General features: G+C 38.2%; 1 protein-coding gene across 6 annotated transcripts in view; it reads right to left on the reverse strand.

Annotated features, from left to right (window-relative positions):
- Window positions 1-17,959, reverse strand: part of MLIP (muscular LMNA interacting protein) — a 105,796-nt gene that overhangs the window by 55,227 nt on the left and 32,610 nt on the right. For all 6 annotated transcript variants that reach the window (XM_083856636.1, XM_083856640.1, XM_083856639.1 and 3 more), the window contains exons 2-3: window positions 4,879-5,037; window positions 2,516-2,884 (exon numbers count right to left, since the gene is read on the reverse strand). In XM_083856636.1, coding sequence (XP_083712762.1) covers window positions 2,516-2,884; window positions 4,879-5,037 — 528 coding nt within the window. The remainder of the gene's footprint in view (window positions 1-2,515; window positions 2,885-4,878; window positions 5,038-17,959) is intronic.

Raw genomic sequence — 17,959 nt, forward strand, 5'->3', positions numbered from 1 at the left:
AACCTGAGAACCAGAAAGTCAGAAGGAAACACTGGAAACTGTGAAAAACTTGAAAAAAATCCCTGGAGACAACACAGTAAATCAGACTGTGAGTTGAGACCAAATTAATATAAATGCTATTTAGAACAGTCCAGTTTCTCCCAACAAGAAAGATGCATTGTCAAAGCAATGGCAGGAGTTTGAAGGGTCTCCTGACTTACTTGTCTGGAAAAGCCAAACCAGATGGCACTCAATGGACAGAGGAATGCCAAGTGACTTTGAGTAACTAAAAATCCTTCCACCTACTGATCCCCCACAGCAAGTCAAAAAATTTCTCCAAGTTGAGCTCATGCTCTGACATCCAAGGAAGCAGACATCCCACTCAACCCAAAGAGTAAATTCCCAAAGGCAGGACTCAGTCTCACTCTCCCTTGCATGGTTAGACTCTCTTTAACATTAAAGAAAAAAAAGGCAAAAAAATCTCCAACACAATATATAAGCATTAAACTCTTACCAAAAAGTTTCAAATGTGACTAGAATAACATTATTTTTTTTCAGACTTTGAATACAGCATGGCATTTTCCAGCATCAGTCGGGACCTCTGTGTCTCACAGAACAGAAATTTCCTCTCTTTTTTTTATGCTTTCCTTTTTTCCTTCTGTTTAAACAAAGAAATGAATGAATCCGAATGAGCCTTCTAGGTCAGTTAGAGAGATCTCTTCTGCTACACAATGGTCCCCAACACTGGTCCTTACTTTTTTCACGTCTGATAGGAAACTCATTGTCTAATTATGCTTTTAAGTTAACATAATGTTATATGCAATAACTCTTAAAAGGGGCATGATACTGCCCTTATAATCCAAGAACTGAAAAGGTAGCCCATACATGGAATTCTTTGTAAAAAGGAAATGGTTTTTGTACCAACAGGTAAACCATGCATCTCCTTAATCTTTTTGTAGTTTTCCCTTCATTTAAGAAGTAATGATCCTTCATAAGATAACGAGTCAGAAGGAATGATGCCTAAGGAAACACCTTAGAACCAGAACAACAGTAAAAGGCAGCTTAGTAAAAACATCTTTTTATGAAGCAATAAAGATGACTAAAGATACTGAGATAATGAAGACTGAGGAAGTACCGTCTTGAAAACTTGTGCGTAAAGAATAATAACATTACCCATGTTACTCATATTACATACTGCCTTTCTTCCTGTTCAGGTGAATAGTTCACTAAGTTGGGCTTAATTTCTTGTTCTGTGCAATCTTTATCTTCTGTGACCTCACCAGCCAAACTCCTCTTACTTCACAAGTCACCAGAAGCTTAAGTAAGACCCAGTATAGGAACTCTTCTGTATAGTATTCCAAATTTCACGCAATTTCTGTAAAAAGTTGTTGTTTTTTTTTTTAAATACCCAAGTAAGCCTGAACATTGCTAAAGTAAATTTGTATTTCCTCAGGACAAGTATTCTCTTACAGGCTGCTTCCTCTATGTAGGCTTACCTATGACTTTAACCTTCCTCATGGAAAATTCTCAGTAACTTTACTGGAAGTTTCTCAGAAGAAATGAACATTTCATACTGCTGTTAATCCCAAACCAGAGTGGATTTCTTATTCACAATGTCTTCAATCAAAAATTGTCACTGAAATTGATGAAAAATTGAGTGGCAAAAGTATTTCAACACAAGATAGGAAATCCTATTATTTTTCAGAAACAAAATAGCCATGCTTAACATTTGTTTTTAAATTATCAATGAAGAATTGAATTTTCAAGTGATGGTGACCCAGTCAAGGTATAAGGAAATACCTGAATTTATTTCATGTGAGAATGATGTTGCTATTTTGCTAAAGGTGAAATTTTCCATTGCATATACACCCTTCAATATATATCAGTGTTCTTCCCAAGATGTGAGACATTAACTTTTCATGCAGTGGTTTGGATTAATGCATTTTGTAAAAGAAACTCTGTATAAGGAAAGCATTTCAAAGACTCTTTTTGGAAATGCTCCAGGGAGAATTAAGAATTTAATAAGTCAATAAATGCACCTATAAAGATCCACATAAAATAGAAATGTCATCGTCATTAGTTCTTTACACCTGTGCAAAGTCAGGTGTACCAACCAACAATCAGAATAATATGATTTTTACAGCCCCTTTCTCTTGCATAAAGGACTGCAAGAGGTGATGAGAAGAAAAAGAATCTAGGTCCAGGAAGTCTGATGTTAATAATTCAAATTATCTCAAGGCTCCATTGATTTCAATGACCTTACCCAATTTAGACTAGCAAGGAATCTAACATCTGATTAACTTGCTGTCATGATAAGCTGCTCTTAAAGGAAAGAATATATCTGCCTCATCTGCTCCACACACTCATCAGAATCATATGGAGAGGCAGCAAGGGTTGGGCCACCTCCTTAAGGTTCAAATGTTACAGAAATGGCCAATGAAAATGTTAATTAAAGAGGAAATTGACCTGCTGTACAAACTGGCTCTATATCCTAAAAGGTTTAGAAAGCAAAGGTTATCTCTAAAGAGCTTGTTACCTGATGTTTCTGTGGATCAGTAGTGCTGTGGGAAAGTGCAACACCTGGAAGGTGCCCATCGCCAAGAGGTTTCCCTGCCCCGGTGCCAGGGGAAACATGGGATGTGGTCAGCAGCTGAGCACTGATGGGACTGTAGCCATTGGAAGGCTGATGAACGTTGTTTGAGGCAGCAGCTACTTCATCTTCATCACCGGAGTCCGTAATCAGGATAAACTCAGCCTTAAAAAGGTCATTCTCCTGCATTTCTCCTTTGCTTGAATTACACCCCAGGGACTGGAAAGCCGTTCGGGTGCTGTCTGTACAGACAGTGGACACACAGTCCTGTTTGGCCCCACTCTTTAAGACCAGCTCATCAGAGACTGTGTCAGACTGCAAAAGATACAAGGAAAAAGATCCCAATTAACTGCATTTTATTTGTGTTCCCCAAAATGTGAAGCAATTTTGGCTTTAGGTAGTGACTGTCTCTGCACTACCAAAAATGCAATAGGCAAATGAAGGATTTAGGCATGAGTACACAGCAGAAGCCACTTCCCCAGGGAGTCCCAGCTTCCAGCCCCCAGCCAATGCTGAGGGGGCTGCCTTCCCAGCAACTCACAGAGCAGCAGGGGGCTCTGAGCACAACAAGGGCCTGAGACAAGGCCGGGAACCCAGAAGGAGGGTGCAGTGAAGCCAAATGAGCTGTCAGACCACACTACACCAGACACAATGACCACACTACACCAGACACAATGGGAAGGCATCCCGACCGTGGGATCCATGGAGCACACAATGCTCCTCACAGGAGTCTGACAGACAAATCTGGGACAAAACCTATACATATTAATGAAGAAACAAAGGCCCTTAAGACAAGGCATTCTCTGAAGAGAGCAAACAGACTCAGAGGTCAGAGAGCTTTGCTGTATGTTCCAGCTTCGCAGCACAGACCACAATTGTTCTTCGTATTTTCTACAATTTCCACATCCAGTATGTCATTTCTCAAGCATGCTTCAGATGAAAGCAGGAATAGTGCAAACTGCACATACAACACACATATCATTAAATCATTCATTATCGAAACCATTATTCTAAATCATATTTTCCTCAGAAGAAGAATCAGGTAAATTATTAGAAACATTGTGCACTGCAAGAGGAAGCCTCCAGATGGGGCTCATATTTGAATGCTGCTTGAGGAACATAGTAATTACAAATTTCCACTTCACTTACAGCTCCATGAGTCCTGGAGTTCAGTTCTCTGAAAAAATTTTGGACCACAAAAGAGGATATCACCATTATGAGTTTGAGAGTGTTATTTTGATTATTTGATGCTGGTTGTTGAAATATTGTTCAAATTCTAGACATTTTAGAAGGGGGACTAATCTGTGCTATGAAGGCCCCACAACTGCATCAATTACCAGAAAAGTTTCCTCTGTCTAAATAGAAACACATGGGGAGGGATGACAGGAAGATCTGATTCTGCTTTACCCCTGGCATCGCTTATAACAAAACCATTACTGAGCACCTGTGAATGTAACTAATGAGTTAAACTGCCTGGGGATTATATTCCAGTGTATGTCTACATCCACCCTTTGCCCAGACCTAACCCCTTTTTCGACAGATAGGACAATGAAATGCTGGAACATGTTCAGGTCAGACAGCTGTGAACTCCTGTGAAAAGTTTATTACATGGAAAAGCACTCAGAACTGCAGCCCCAGCAATGTCCCAGGGAAGGAGCTGTTACACAAAAGCAGAATTGCCATAAGCATTAATATTAACCTGAGGATTGTGGTAGCTTTCAAGCAGCATGGAATAAAATAAAAGGGCATTAAGTGTTGTGAGGCAGGAAAGAAATGATAAACAAAGGGTTGACCAAAGGAAGGAGAGCCAGTAATGTTGTGCTGCTGGAGTCACTGTTGCAGGAAATCACAGGGACAAGTTTTCAAAAATCAAAAGCTCACTTCCACTTTGATGCATTACTATGCAGCTATGAAAGGAATTGGCACCTTTCTGGAAGCCACAGCACTGGCATTTGCTGAAACCAGGATCTAGTGAACAACTCCTGGTCAATTTCCATGTGATAACATTCCTTGCACACCACTCTTGCTGTCATGAAGATCTAGAAGGAATCCCCCTCATCTGTGATTGTATGACTGACTGAGGAGAGAATTGAGATGATCAAGAGTTTCCTTACAACACAGAGTCTGACAAAGACAAAGCAAGCTATTGAGCAGACATTCTCCTTCTCTTGCACAATGATTCCACATCTTGGTAATTAAACCAAGCACAAGCCAAGAAACCATTCAAGGGAAAGAGTTTCGGTTCAGCAATGCTCAGAATAATTTATTTTTTTTAAGAAGTGAAAAAAGTAATGCAAACAAAAATCTACCTTATTTACAATTTTTTGGTTGCTCAGATCCTCAGGTTCCTCTGGAATTGTCACAAGGAACTTAGAGATATCCACAACCTCAAAATGAATTGGAAGTTTTCCGATGGATGGTATGAATGTGAAGGTCAGTGGTTTGGTTCCAGATTCTTGAAAAGAGACCTAAAAAACACAAAATCAGATCAACTTCTTTATCCAAATAAAGAAGATTTTTATCAGAGTTGAAATAACATGAATAACATGAAATAATCAATCTACATAACTTACATGTCTGTTATTAAGTCTACTGGTCATTGTTTCGGTGGGTTTTTTAATTGGCTACTTGTGTATTAAAGCCTTATTTAACAGACAAAATACTGCCTTGATTATACTCATCAATGTTCTCTATAGTTCTCTATATTCTAGTGGTGTGGCACAGCAGGCAGGAAGACTTTTGTTTGATAGCTTACTATTCTTTCAATTTTCCATAACAAAATCAGAAAACCATATTCAATCATTTCAAGGCTGTTTTTATCTTTGTTTTACTCCACTTTAGTAGGACAATGATTCAATTATTCCAGTATATCTGGGCAAATTATAGCCCCCAGAGTATTTGCTTAACAAAAACCAAATTGGAAAAACTTCTGCTCTACCAAAAAAAAAAAGTTCACATTTTCTAATGCAAATGCAGCTAATTCTGAGAAATACCTGAAATAAATTATGATTTAAATATCTTTTCCATTTTCTTTGGGCTTTCCAACTACATACATCAACTAATTGCTTGTCTGTCTGCTTATTTCTCCCTCCCTGTGTTGCCCTACCTGAGTAGGTCTGTGTATATAGGGCCTGAATGAACCAAAGACAAAAGAGACTAAACAAAGACAATTTCAACTAAATGTTCAATTTTATCACTTGAATCCCCTCCACAGGAGTTGGAACATGGAAAAGAAGTCCATATCATCACAAAACGCTCAGTTGCTTTGCCAGCTATCAGAAAGAGGAACTGCATATGCCTTCACAAGGTAAATAGAAGGAACCACACCCCAAACCACTGAACCTGACATGGTGGCTTTCCCACTACTTTTCAATGTAAAAAAATTCTTTATTCTGATCCAAAATTATGGAGTACATTGATTTTCCTTTGTTATATCATCTGATGTAAACCTTATGACTCTTAATTGTCTTTTCAATTAATCCTAATTTGCAGAGGCTTGAACTGTATTGAATCATTCAGGAAAACAGGATTATTTCTTCAGCTTCTTTTTTTTTTTTTTTCTTGCTTGCTTGCTTGCTTGTTTAAAGTGAAACAAATTGAAGAGCTGTGATTCTCATTATGCTTCTTTGTAATCTGCATCCATAAGTAAATAGCAATTATGGAACAGAGTGGAATTATGGTTTACATTACTTGATCATCTTGTGGCTGGAACATTAAAATGATGGAAATAGATTTCCAGTTTTAAAAATCTCTAGGCAAACATTTGTTAGTTCTAGTAACAGCTGCCTCCTGGAGTGCTTGGGCAAAACAGAGGTAGGTTATTTGTAGAAATGCTGTCAACTGCTCTTTCCTCTACATTTTGGAAGAACTGTCCTCTCTCAGACACATCCAGGTGTGCAGGTACAAGGTGCTCTCCTACTTTTACTTCCCCCTCCATTTCAGACAAGCAACCAAGCACTAAAATAACGCATGGCCTGAATCAACAGCAAAAAAGTAACAACTAAATGTTGCACCATGCCAGGAGTTCAGTTCGTTATTTAATGTGAAGGAGACTCAACATCTCTGTCCTTCTCTCAGGAGCCAAGGTACTTGAGTCTGATCATTCCTTTTCATAAAAGAAAAATACCATTTTAAAATATTATTAGCCAGCATATTAAACACATAGTCCTTGCACCTGATAAAAGACAGCAGAGTACCATCAGTCCTCAAGGACGTGCTCTCCAGCAAGCAGCTGCCAGTCCCTACAACCCAGCCAGGGACACAGCCCCCAGCTGAGCTCCTGCTGCACCCAAAAGTGCCTTCAAGGTGCAGGATTACCTGCAAGTAATCACTAATGCCTGTAGCATTAGTGATTTCTGTACAGCTGACACAATTCACTGCAGTCTCACACAGTACCTGGGTCTATGCTAAAATTAGCTAGAGATGGCCTTTGCTTTCCTGAAGACCTGTCGTTTTGCTTTCATCTTCTCTCTCTAATTGGGAAGTGCAGCTGGAAGTGGCTACCTTGGTTGTCTTTAAAAATCTTTTCCCCCTCTACCTCACCCTCTAGTCATGATTCTGTTTTGACACTTCACAGCAGCTGTTCTCTATCACTGGACATTCTTGAGTCAGAGAGAAAAATATTTCTTATAAAAGAAAAAGGAAGAGTGTGCAAATAGCAAGCCCAAACAGATTTATGGCAATTTCCAATATAATGTGGCAACATTGCTAAACTCCCACTATTTTATCTGCATACTTGTAATGAGAAAATACAAACAAGAAATCAGACTAGAGACTCCAGGCTGTTGCATAGTAATAGAGATATCTTGACATCACCTAATTTTGTATGTGTCTTACCCCGCACTTCCAATTTTATTGCTTTGGTGGAAAAATTACAGAACACATAGAGAAAACCTTTCCGTATTTTGCCTAAAAACATTGCAGAAATAATCACCAAAACTGCTTGCAAGCTAAAACTATGATTGGAAAATACATTAAAATGGACAAACAAGATTTTTTTTTTCAGGTGGGAGATGCCATTAAATCATGGCATTATTTATATTCCCCTAGTGTATATTATTTTCTTAGAGTTTAAAAAGCATACAGAAGCAAATAAAATTAGTGCATTTCAGACAGTTTTAAGTTGCTAGAAGCTGCACTAACAGGGACATAACTGTGCTCCTCTTAGTTTCAGTCACAGCAATTGAGAAACAGGATCTTCCAGCTGGTAAAACTGGTCACGTAATCTAAGCTGCTTGCCAGAAACCTAGAGAAGCAAATATCACATGACTAGCCAGTCAATGCTGGTGGAAAACAAAAGAGAAATATTTCTTGCTTTAAATTTTTCATGTGCTTATTTTCATTTTATAGATTTTTTAAGCAATAAGTAAAAATACTTTGACATTTAAAATTTATATTTTAAATGAACAATGTGAAGCAGAAGGAACTGTTACATACTACTTCCTTTCTTAAGGTAGAAAAAAGATTTTTTCACTATTTTTCATATACTCATCTAATTTACCATCTCTCTCTCAATGATATTTCTAACCATGAAGAACTGAAAAGAAATGGACTTCCAGTACTTCATTATATCTATTGATATACATTCTGAAATGTAGAGGTAAACAATTAAAAAAAAAAAAAAGCTTAAAATTCGAAATTCAAAGATATATTAAAAATACATGAAACTTCTCATCATCTTTCCTCCATAATCAGTAGTAACAGCAGAGGTAATTCAATACCATACATTCCCTGCTGCTGGAATTCACTTGAATCAATAGTTGTAGTGACAGAAAAATACCAAAAAAATACCAAATGTGACATCTGAGACATAGATTTGAAAAATCCCAGCTGATCCTTTATAGTAGATTAAAGAACATATACTGTACATTAGAATATATTCCAAGTAGTATTTTAGAATTTATGAGATGGCATTTAGTGAACACCGAATGCTGTGCCTGTTACTCTTTTGCATATTTTTAAGCACCACAAGTATGGGAAACCTTTGGCATAATCAGAAAAAGTACTAGCCTAAACAGCAGAATGAGAACTAAAAGTGCAGAAAAAGAAAAGAACACAGACTCTAAGATGATATGTTCCCTTGAAAACGTGCCAAGAGGGCCAAAGCACACATGAGAGAGATAAAGGTGAAGAGGTGAACGACAGAAGACCACCACCCTGGCCTGGAGACCACCACCACTAAGGACTGAGCACGCCCAGAAGGGTGTGGAGTAACTACCACACCAAGCAAGGACAGGCAGGGTCAGGGAATGAATATGTAGGAAGGGGGACCCATGGAAGGTCATGCATATGTAAGACCTCAGGGAATAATAAGGGGGGTAAGTTCCCTGGTGGGGATGCGTGTCTTTGGTGAAATTATTCCCCACGCATCTCGAGGTCAATAAATACATACCACTCTAACAACTATTATTGGTTGTAGAGTTCTTTCCGCCACGTTTCAACATCTATTGAATTCAATACTATGGAATACCGGTTTATATTATATAATCAATTTTATGCACATGAAATAACTGATTGTTTATAATAACTGATTGTTTATAATAACTGTTTATAATGCAGCCTTTGCATTAATTAGTTCTTTGAAGAATACAAATTATAGGGTTTAATACAAATAACCTTTGAATATCCATTGGTGGCTGTTGGCAGTTGCATAATATATTGCCAAAAAGCTTTGAAACAAAAAATTAATTCTAGATTACTTCCATGAGCTCCTATGTCATCAATTTACAAACAGGTTTGTTGTATTATAATTATAATTAATGCCATCAATTTACAGCTGCCCTGGGGATAGTAACTTAAATTATATTAATTACTGTATTTATTACCAGAGCTTCTGTAGTCCTTACTTGTAGAGCCCATCTTTATTGTCTTGATTACCTTATGAACACAAACGAACACTTCCATTTAATCTCTCATATGCTCTATATGCATTCAGCATACTGCTTATTTCGTCATTTAAATTGAGGTTCCATTGTCAATGATTGCTTCTCAGGACTTCCTTCTGGAATACAGATTGCTAAAGTGAAATTCAATATGCTGGTTCACGTTACCACTTCTTTCGCTGATTTGCTAATGTAAGTCATTCCATTAATAATACAACACCCTGAGAAAACTTTATTCTTGAAACATCTACTTCCTCCTTTGAAGATATTTGTTTGTTTAAAGGACAGAAAAGGAAATTATGAGTAAATAATAGCAAAATAATAAGTGTGTACGTCATGAAATAGAAACATGTTGACTGAAGCACTGTTTTGGTCAGAGCACAAATCCACATGCTCACAATTCCTGGGTGATAAATATAGCTCTGACAGTCAGAGAGAGCACAGCTCACAGCATTCACCCAGCCAGGGAGAGGGGCCATCCAAAAACACAGCCCGAGTCCTGTAATCTCTCCTTAAATTCCTTTTCCATGTTCAGGCTAAAGTCAAACCACAAAGAGACATTGTCTCCTCGGGAGAGAAAAAAAAATCTAGTCAGATGGAATTATCAGTTAATGAGATGTAAGAATCTTCAGCCTATCTTCATATCCGGACTCATTACAGTCATCACAGTAACCTAATATGGATTAGCTGTTTATTGTGTAATATGAACTCTGGCTTTTCTAAAACCTTTTACAAACAGCAGCAGATGATCATCTGAACACCAACCTTCTCTCTGTGAAACTTCAGAGGAAAAAGCTAAACCGATTCCAAAAGTCCAGAATGAAATCACAGTCAAAATGAAGTTTTTGCCAAAGTTCCCAAGGACAGCTGTGGTCCAGAAGCTTCTCCAAGCTTTATGATGGGCCCATTTTATCACCTTCAGCAAATCATTTGTGCTTCTTTCATTACATCAACACACACTCAGATGCAGGCAAGTATCTTTTGAAAATGAATGTGTGATGTGTGTAAATCACTAGAAAGAGCAAACGAATAATAGCAAAAAATTTTAATCTATTATTCAAAGTTCAAGAGCTCATTCAGATTAGGTGTTTTTTTTCAAACTCATTTTAATTAGCTCTTCAGCCCAGCAGACTTTATACAACTGTAATGGCTCTTTGATACTGCTCTACACATATGCAGCTAAGTTTGATGGAAAGTAAGTAAAAATAATGTTTAATTTCCTTCTTTTTCTAAGATCAAGTAAAATACCTTGCCTGTTACGCTTACTTGACTTAATTAAATGCAGTGTGACTAAATGGTCATAAAATATTAGACCCAAAGATGACCTGGGTCTTTAAATCATATTTATAGTATCACTGACACCCTTAAATCCCTTATTTGCTTCCAGTCTCTAAAATTTCCTAAAAAGAAACATCTCCCAAATTAAGACACTGTGTTGTAACACCCCAAGCTGCTCTAGTCCATCACCCACGCAGAAAACCACAGCTAGGCAGTCCCATACCCAGACTGCCCCTAGCTTCTCCCTCAGCAGGTAATCACCACGTCCTTCTGGCTGTCCTGTGTTCACTTTGCTATGTGGATCAGCCTGAAATTAAGCTGAAATAATGTTGTTGATTTTGCACCAATGTGGCCACACTTGCCATTTTGCCTTCCATAGAGGCAGTCAAGGACTGACAAAAGTAGACTGAAAAAGTTTGAAGGCTGATTGCAATTTTTTTTTTTTTAATCAAAACAAAACAAAAAAGTAGTGTTGTCTAACATGCACATGGACTGCTTATCAAATATTTTTATATTGCTCATGGTCAGAAGACTCCTTGGGAAATGTGAGACTTCAGATCAAATCCAGTGTCTGTAGATAAAGAAAAATATCTGCCTTGAAACTGGAGTCCTTACAAGGACATAGGACTTCATATGTAGAACACCCCTACTAGCACATTAACAGACACATTTAAAAATTGATAGACATAATATATGCTTATGCAATGTCATGATACCTCTGCCCAACAAAAAAGGCTGAGCCCTGGTTAGTCTCATTAGTATAGCAGTGAGGCAAAACAGACCCCAATTTTCCAGTCCATTTTTGAACAATTCCGTCTTGACTACTCAGTGAGAAATTGAAACTTAGAATTTATTCTTTTTCCTGTAACAGTTTCTTGCAACTTCAGCTCTGTAAGAGAGTCCCAAAATGCTGCTGTTACCCTCACAGCAACCTTGAAGCACATTCTCCTTAATCTATATGACATTATTCCTCTCACTGTCTTTTCCCAAAAGTGGTGCCTATCAGTAAGAGGGCGTAGTTTTCAAATCAAGCACTGGGAGGATAAATAAATCCCTACTTACATCTGTCAGAGGCAAGACATCAGTCTTGTGGGATGATGCTAGCAAGGAACTTCAATTTTATAGTATCACACACCAGGCATTTGCCTTTTGGTGTCACAGAAGATCTGAGGGGTTGAGGGCCAGAGGGATTCCAGCCAGAGCAGCTCCCTCCCCACAGAGCTGAGGCTCACACGTGGTGAGGTTCCACCACCACACACTGAGCATTGTGTCTCGGGTTGCAATATGTAACCAAGAATGTGTATTCTATTTTCCATCTGTTGAAACCGGTTGAGGAGGTGTTTTCTTTATCTCTTGTATAACCCATTCCTCATAACTCTGGGGAGGAGGTGACGGCTGCCTTCTGTTAATGGGCCAGCTGTTAAAACCAGGTGGGGAAATGTTCCTTATCTCTGCCACCACCCATCCTCTCTCCAGGGGGATATCTTCTGTTAATGGGCCAATAAGGCTCACCAATGACATGGCACATTACATCATCCCAGTGTGAGAGGCTCCACTCAGCGAGGTGAGCCAACCATTCCTACCTAGGTAAAAACTGAAACTCAAAAACAGGTATTCTGGTTTTCCACCGAATTCCAGAGGAAGACTGAACCCTTTCTACAGGATCATCTCTACTCCAACAGAACCACCATTGTTACTCCAGGAGGATTTATTTGGACTGCTTCCAACGCCCTGATGAACAGGGTGTCAGGTCATATTCTGACCCTGTCAGGGTTTCTAGGAATTTTGTTTGTTTGTTTGTTTGCTTGGGGTTTTTTTGTATTACTATGTTTGTATGTTTAATATTCCTAGTAAAGAACTGTTATTTCTATTCCCATATCTTTGCCTGAAAGTCCCTAATTGCAAAATTATAATAATTTGGAGGGAGGAGGTTTACTTTCTCCATTCCAAGGGAAGCTTCTCTTTCCCTGGTAAACACCTGTCTTTCCAAACCAAGACACACTGCCAGTCTTGCCTGTGGCACCAGAGGAGAACCAAGCCCAGAGGTGCTGCCAGCATAGGTGAGCATCTCCCCTGTTCTCCTTTCAAAAACACATTGCAAAGCAAGTTTGGTAACACACCAGGGATATTGTTGAAAGCAATACATTATGGGAGCAGATGGTGTCCAGCATCACAGCTGTGCCTGCACATATCCCTGCATGTGTTGAAAACTACACCCTCTTATTGATAGAATGACAGAATAGTCTGAGTTGGAAGGGACCCATAAGGATCAATGAGTCCAACTCCTACGTGAGTTGCCAGGGATTGAACTCACAACCTTGGCATTCTTTGCATATGCTTTAACCAATTGAGATAATCTCCTAGCAGACGATTAATTTTTTACGATGGATTAACCACAGAGTGACTCCAGAAGAAGGATACATATGTGCTAATACTACATGTCAGGCTATCATAGCTTGAAGACTGTTGAAGAAAACAAGGGATTTTAAAAGATGCTTCCAAAAGTACAAGGACAAGATAATAGCAGAAGCCTTGAAAATGCAAATGTGGAATAGGAGCCCTAGGGTTACAAGCACAAATCATTTAATAATGTTATTCACTACAGGAATGAAACCTTGTGTATTAAGAATAACAGAGGAAACAAAGAACCAGTATCTGGCATACATAAAACATCAAATACCATCAAATTTAGATATAGGATTTGCTGGCCAATGAAGGAGGAACAAGTAGACTGTTAACAAAGACATTAAAGTAGCTTCACGTGGGCCTAAAGCACAAGGTAAGCCCCACCATCAACATCATCCACCTTCCTGCAAACAACTAGAGATTCTGGCAGCTTCCATAATAATGCATAGAAAATAAAAGTGGTAGAAACAAGAAAGTTGTCTAGGTTGCTTTCAACTGTGTTATCATTGGGAATGAGCTCCAATACCATTTGTACTTTACGTGGAAGTATGTACCTCGACTACATCATAATATAAGTCCCATGTATGTGAGAGTTTGTGTGCATTTGGGTGAACAGTACAATGAGGAGGTGCTAGGAGAAAAAGATTGAAGAGAGGGTGTGAGAGGTAGTGCACAAAAGTCTTTCCCAAATGGATAAACTCAGGGGATTAGTGGTCCAGTCGAATACAAAATAAATGATAAATTCAGAATACCAAGTGTCAGCCCAAGATCACCAAGGCACACTGGAATCAGCAATGAGCAAGGTGAACCCCACCCAAGATGGCTGTATCTGCTGTACGCACACAGACAAAGACTGCAGGATTACACATACACAGGTCATTCTCTTAGAAGCCAAAGGCACAGTAGTAAAGCCTTCTCCTTCTGCACAAAGGGCTGTCCTGACAGCTGGGCATGTGTTAGTGCATGAGGGTTTGAGAAAGCAGCTTAAGTAACCAAACACACCCTGTGAAAAATTATCTGCTTTAATAACAACAGCCTCATTCTCTTAATGATAATATCTTGAATAGCAAAAGGGTTCATTAAAATGCTGTTTTTGATAAATGCTTCCTTCAACTTGTTCCTGTCAGGGAAAAGGGAATTAACAGCATCATAACTCTGCGATTAGGCTGCTAGTTTTTCAATTAGAGTAACTACAACTTTTTTCATTTCGATACATGTTTCGTTAGCTTGCATAAATTGCACAAGGTATCTTGTCTCACCACCCTTGAGGTTTGGTAGCGATTTGGATGCAGCAGATGAGACCGAGCATTTCCCACCTGTGCAAAGCAGTTTTGAAAAAACTGTTGATTTGAAAAAAAAAAAAGTTTTGAAGTACTGTTGTGCTGGTTTGCTTAGATGCAACAGAAGGAGGACTAGTACAGCCTCACTTTAGCAGATGAGTTACACTTCAAACTTCTCCAGATTAACAGTTGTGTGTGAAATCCCTCATGGACCCTAATGAGCAAATGCTGGATGTCAGGGCTCTCAATGCTTCTGGGCAAGCCTGCTGTTAGCAAGAGTGCTTTTGGCGATTTTGGCAAACACAACATCATTTGTTTCACAACAGCATTTTTTCTGTGTTTCCCCAGGTATAACTCTATCCAAAACACTTCAACACAGTGTGAACACCCCAGTCATCCAAGTCTAACAGGAAGAAATGAACAACCATGGCCCTTTGTACCCTGGTCACCTGCTAATTGTAGCATTCACTCCAAGAAAAATTGTCCTCAAACCCAAAGGGCTACAGCTTCAGGTTCAAATTCATTCTCACTGCCAGCACTTTCAGCAAAGAAGATTCTTTCCAGGAGAGGATACAAGACAGTTTCCAACACCCCTCCCCTCAGAGACTGCAGCTACCTCTGAAAGACTTATTGTGCCCATTCCCACACTCCAGGTTAGCAGATCCTGGCATTACCACCTGCCCCTGATACAAACAACCAGCTCCACCTGCTCTCATTAAAACACCAAAATTCAGTAATATGCTCATAACATGACCGGCAGCTACTACATGCATATCTCCACTGACAGCTGCCTCCTTATTTTGATTTTCTGATTTCCTAAAAGTTTCCTTTTCCTCTAATTTTCCTCCTTTATTACTGTTGTCTGTTCTCAGCTAAACAAAACTTGTTAAAAGTATTTTTAAGTTTTTGATGGCTTTTTCAGTTTTGTTAATTAAAATATTTTTATTTTTTAAAACTGTAAAAAGTAAGAGATTTTGAGAATTAAAATATTTTGGAGAAGTTTGTTTAATTGGAAAATAAATTTTCATTTAAAAGTAGTGGATCTGTCAGGAGGAAAGTAAACCAAATGTGATTTGGTTCTATCAGCACAGATTTTGTAAAGTTCTTTCCTGTGTTTGGACTCTGCTATTACTATTATTTTAAAATAAGAATCACATTTTCAATATATATCTCCTTTCCCAAACTGCTACAACTTGTGCCTGGGCACTGGTACTGCTGAGGAACTATATTCTTGGAGCAGGGATCCAAAGACTATTAACAAAGAGTTGTGTTAAATTTTCAAAAGGCCATACAGCTGCCACACACATGCCAATGACAGATAGTGGCACATCTTTCATATTTTGGAGTTATCTCACTAAATGATCACAACATACTCTCAAATACGTTTTTCAAGATTCAAAAAGCTATCTGGCCTCTGGATTTAACAATCCATTTTATCCATCAGAAAAGGGTATTTTGAAAAAAGAAAAACAATGTTGTCATAGATTTCAACACAGGCAAATTACAACCTGAGTCTTTATCTACTCATATATGACCAGACTGAGGGCTTCTAGTTAATCTGCCACCATTCTTGTTCTACTCATTCCAGCAGAAAGCAGTCTTGTAATACCAGTTAGCCCATATTGCTCAGCTCCTTTCCATAAAGAAGAGAACAGAGTTCTCATTGATGACACATTAGGGATACACAGAGTAGTTTGGAAATATCAGCTGCTAAATTTTCAGCCTTTAAACAAAGCACACATAAAGGAAGGCAGTTAATATCTTAATCTCTAAGAAGTAGATTATTTCATCTTGTATTATCAGCAACAGGGTTCCCATCAGAAGCTGCACTCTCTACAGTCATCTGTGCCAGGCATTTACTGAATAATCAATACAAGCTCATCTACAAGTATTCTTACCTGTCCCCTATTAATAAAACTCAGAGGGCTGGTAATTCAGATGCCTCCTTCTGCAGACTGCTGCCTGTAGTATGTAGAGCACAATTGGAAGGTAAAAAAAAAAATGAACATTAAAAAAGCAGCAAAAATATCTGTGATAAAACTGAAGAAGAGGTCATATTTTCCCCTTTCTCAGCAAGGATTTTCAGAGGTCCTTTTAATGAGCTATTTTCTGAGTAGGTCTGTGTGGGCCCAGAAGAATGCTGGCTACAAAGAGTAATTATTCTGGCACTCAGCTACTAGCAAACAATAGGATAAAGCTGAATGGCTGTTGGCTTCTTCTGCACGTTTACAGGAGGACACAATAATAAACTTAGAATCTTGTTTTCTTCTCTGCGCTAATCATTAAGAAGCAGCTGTCTTTAAACATTCAACTTGAGCTTTCCCAGGTATCAAGAACACTGCATGTTTAACAGTGCTAGGGTCATTTTCATATGACTTTATCTGTTGGGAAAAATAGCTAAACTTGTTCTAATCAAATAACTTTATTTTAACTTATTAAATAATTTTACATGTTATATATGCAAACTTGACTTTGTCTCATTTAAAAAAAAATGTTACTGTTAGTCCACTTTGGCATAATAATTCACTAAATACAGTCATGTACCATTCCTAAGATATTTTAGAGTGTAGGAGAAAGAATAGAAGAACCGTAGGAGAACAGCAGACTGTACATTTTGCACCAAGAACAAGCATAATTTCTTTAGCCAACAAATCTGGGTAGTGAGAAAATACTTCATGACCAAATATGCTACTCATGTCAGGCTTCTAAGGAAGAGTCTTCCAAATTTAAGCAAAAACCTGTCAGTGTTATAAAGAATACTTTGGAGTATCAGTTGAAAATGTGTATATAACACTCTTTCCATAGATGATCCTCTGCTACTTGTAGTTAGTTTGTAGCAAAGGATTACAAAAAGGGGGGTGGGGGGGAGAGACCTAATTGAACAAAAATCTACATGCTGTCTTCTGATACTTTCTTCAGAAGTTCCCAATATTAGAATACAAGTGACAATGCAATGGAAAAAATTTTTGCACGTAGTAAGAAACAATGTCAATTCAGTATTTAATTCCTATATATTTGTACTGTCATGTTATATCTTCATTCTAGGAAATTGGAGGAAGGCATAAATGTAATAATCATAGCTTTAGATTCATTCTTTATATTAAAGAAGCAATAGAATCAATTTACTGAGAGAACTAAAATATAAGAGATTTTATAAATATTTTTATCACTCTTAAGTAGTTCAAAGCCTGTATTTCCTATAATACCCCAAAAAAAACTCAGTACAATCAAGGTTGACCCTGGCAGTAATTCCAGTATATTTCATACAGATTCTTAAATCACCCTCATCACCAGGGAGAAGTCAATACCCTCAAGTTGTGCATTAAGTGACATTCCTGACGTACATTACATGGGATGGATTCTGTCTCTCCTCCTGTAAAGGACATTTAGCATTTTGATGATGTTAGGAGCATTGGTAAGTCAAGGTTCTCTTGTGCTATGTTTTCTATTAGCTAAAGACACATGCCTTCTTCTTCAAACTCTAAGTTTTAGAGTCCAAAATTTTGTAGCCATTCAAAGAGACCTTTGCTCCTTTTGCCTTAGTG

This window comes from Zosterops lateralis (genome assembly GCF_965231275.1).
Source record: "Zosterops lateralis genome assembly, chromosome: 3".
NCBI classification, from domain to species: domain Eukaryota; kingdom Metazoa; phylum Chordata; class Aves; order Passeriformes; family Zosteropidae; genus Zosterops; species Zosterops lateralis.